The sequence below is a fragment of the Austrofundulus limnaeus genome, unplaced genomic scaffold (assembly GCF_001266775.1).
Source record: "Austrofundulus limnaeus strain Quisiro unplaced genomic scaffold, Austrofundulus_limnaeus-1.0 Scaffold399, whole genome shotgun sequence".
Classification (NCBI taxonomy): Eukaryota; Metazoa; Chordata; class Actinopteri; order Cyprinodontiformes; family Rivulidae; genus Austrofundulus; species Austrofundulus limnaeus.
In genome coordinates, this window is record NW_013952801.1 from 126,949 (window position 1) to 129,859 (window position 2,911).

The following is a 2,911-nucleotide window of genomic DNA, read 5'->3' on the forward strand; positions in this document are numbered from 1 at the left end:
CATCAGTACTAATCTGTAATAACTATAAATTTCTTCAATTGTATTTGTTTAAATATGGGCAGGTTACAATATAAAAAATGTTTGTCATAATCATGTCTTGTGATTATTTGACAGGAGTTTTACTTTTAAACTGTGTGTTTTTAATTTAGTTATAATGTAAATACAATAAAATTAAACCAAGATTTATAATAATTATCATTTTGATCCATACATTGGTAATGTCTGACTGGGCCTCGTGTCACTTTATGTTCAACAAACTGGGCCCTGAGGTCAAAAAGGTTAAGAAGCCCTGCTCCAGGAACCACAAGTAAACCTGCAGTCTGAGAGTGAAGTGCTCTGTTAGGAACGTCTGGAACAATAAGATCTATGATGGAGCTTGGTTGTTAACAGCTTTGTATGTTAGGAGTAATATTTTAAATTATATTCTGAATTTGACAGGGAGCCAGTGGAGAGAAGCTAAAACTGGAGAAATATGATCTCGCTCTTCTTCAGAGGAACATGTCTCCTTTAATAACGTAGCTTCAGTTCAGAACCAGCTGGCAGCTGAGAAAACAGAGAGCAGCTTCAGAATCTCAGTCTGGAAACAAACAAGGTCAAAAACGTCTAAAACATCCCTGACATGGTGTGTTTGTTAGCAGAGCAGATGAGACATTTTCTGCAGATTCATGCTTGGTCCTGTTCCAGACTTCTGTTCTCGACTTCAGTTTGTTCTTCAGACAAAAAGGAGCAATAACGTTGGAAACATCACAAACAGTTTATTTTAAACTTCAGGTCTGTTTCTGAAACTTTAATAAGAATAGAAAAATCCAGTGTTTGTCAGGATAATCAGAGATACACTGTTGCACTTTTTCTATGTGACCCAACAGCTCTGCTGTTCTGTTAGAAACAAGAGAAATCCACATTCAAGTAAAACTCAAACTGTTTCCAAAGATTAACACAGAATCAGCTGAAGGAACACAGAAGTCTCATTGCACAAACCTCAGCTCCACTTCTGATAATTATTCATTTACTTTCTTCTTCTGCAGCTTGTAATGATGTACAGAGTCCAAACAGAAAACCATTCAGATAACTAAAAACTCATTTATAATCCTGAGGATTATAGATCCCTGAACAGGTTCTAAAGAAGGTGCTGCAGGGTCCAGAACCTGAACCTGCTGTGGGACCTGCAGAGACTGGTCTCAGAGTTTCACAGATGTAACATGTTGGCTTCACCTGTATAAAACATAACTGTGTGAGAGGTGGAGTTACTGCAGAACAGAAATATAATGATTCTGGTCCAAAGTGTCTGCAGAGCGTTTGGACCTGAGTCTGCTGGATCATCATGTTAGAGCAGGTCTCAGTTCTGTTCTGAAAGGTTTAAACTGCAGACTTTCAAACAACTCGCTCCTAAAGACACCTTCTCTTTCTCCTGCAGATGTTGGAGACCACCAGAACACCAGCGGAGACCCTCAGGTCTGTATGAAAGGCTCTGGTTCTGTCTGAAGGCCTCACAGTGTCACGCTCACACCGTCTCCTGGTCAGAGACCCTCAGAGCCGTTATTACACTGAACACTGAGGATGATCTGAGGGTTGGGTGGATCCAGATCTACAACCAACAACTTTCATTCACTTTTCTCCACTAGTTCATGAGATATTTTGCTGACAGACAGAGAACTGACATCACGCAGTAAAACAAAGGTTTGTTCAGATCCAGAGCTGTCAAGTAACTAAGTACAAATACTTTGTTACTTTACTTAAGTAGTAATTTTGGTTATTTATACTTTAGTGGAGTAATTAGTTTTCGGACTATTTTTACTTCTACTTCTTACATTTTAATTCAATTACATGTACTTTCTTCTCTTTACTTTTTAAAAATGCAAAAAGATTTTCATTTCTATTTAACTTTGACTTGTTTTTATTCTATTTTTTCATTGTTCAGGAAAAAAAAAAATAAATAAATCTATCCAGACACATGGAGCCCATGGATAGAGTGAATCTGATTGTGGTTGATAAGAAGTGTAAATATAAGTGTAAAAAGTATAAATATAAGTGTAAAAAGTGTAAATATAAGTGTAAAAAGTGTAAATATAAGTGTAAAAAGTGTAAATATAAGTGTAAAAAGTGTAAATATAAACCACTCTGACATCCTATTGGATTGAACTCATTCCATCACACCTGTGTAGTAGTTTCCCTTCACTGCTACGTTTTTAATTTCTCCCATAGTCCGGGCCAATCAGAGAACAGAACATCGATTTTCTGCGCAGTGTCTGCTTGTAGTTTATTTTACCTGGGCCAATCAGAGAACAGAAGGAGGAGTTTTGAACGACGTCGATGTTCTGCACAGTGTCTGCTAGTTAGTTTAGCATACRGCAGTGGAGGAAGTGAATGAAGCCAGTCTGTGTTGATAAGGCTCCCAAATTAAAATAAATTTGTCTGACAAAGCAGCAGCTCTCATTTACAGTCATCTTGTTCAGGTCGGTATATTTCTCCTCTCAGTAGGGTTGTTTACAGCACTCGCGATTTCCAGTTAGCTTATTAGCTTAGCCTCCTTCACACTGACACACGTCGCAGCCAACTGATCCAATCATTTTAAACTTCAGCAGAGGCCACGCCTCCTGCAAGAATCACTTCTCTATAGCAGAGAGTCCAGACCCTTGTATGAAACAAAGTGAAGGACAGGATCTGGTTTTTACCAGGCTAAGTCTGGTCAGTTAATTCCAAAATTTTCAACATTTTAATTTAACATTATACTCATTATTGACTTTAGAAGAAAAAAGGAGGGGGATATACACGCTGTAGAACCCTGTGGCACAGCCTAAGCTTTTATCCTTAATGGCTTTGTTTTAGTGTTCATTACTTTTACTTTAAGTAGTTTTAAAACCAGTACTTTTATACTTTTACTTGAGTAAAAAACTTGAGTTGACAAAACAGT

At 37.5% G+C, this 2,911-nt stretch overlaps 1 protein-coding gene across 1 annotated transcript in view; it reads left to right on the forward strand.

Annotated features, from left to right (window-relative positions):
• The window catches only part of LOC106528721 (protein phosphatase 1 regulatory subunit 1C), a gene marked incomplete at its 3' end in the record, with an annotated part of 8,544 nt that overhangs the window by 4,334 nt on the left and 1,299 nt on the right, over nucleotides 1-2,911 (forward strand). Inside the window, 1 exon segment of the mRNA XM_014023957.1 lies at nucleotides 1,415-1,452. Within this exon segment, the coding sequence (XP_013879411.1) occupies nucleotides 1,415-1,452 (38 nt within the window).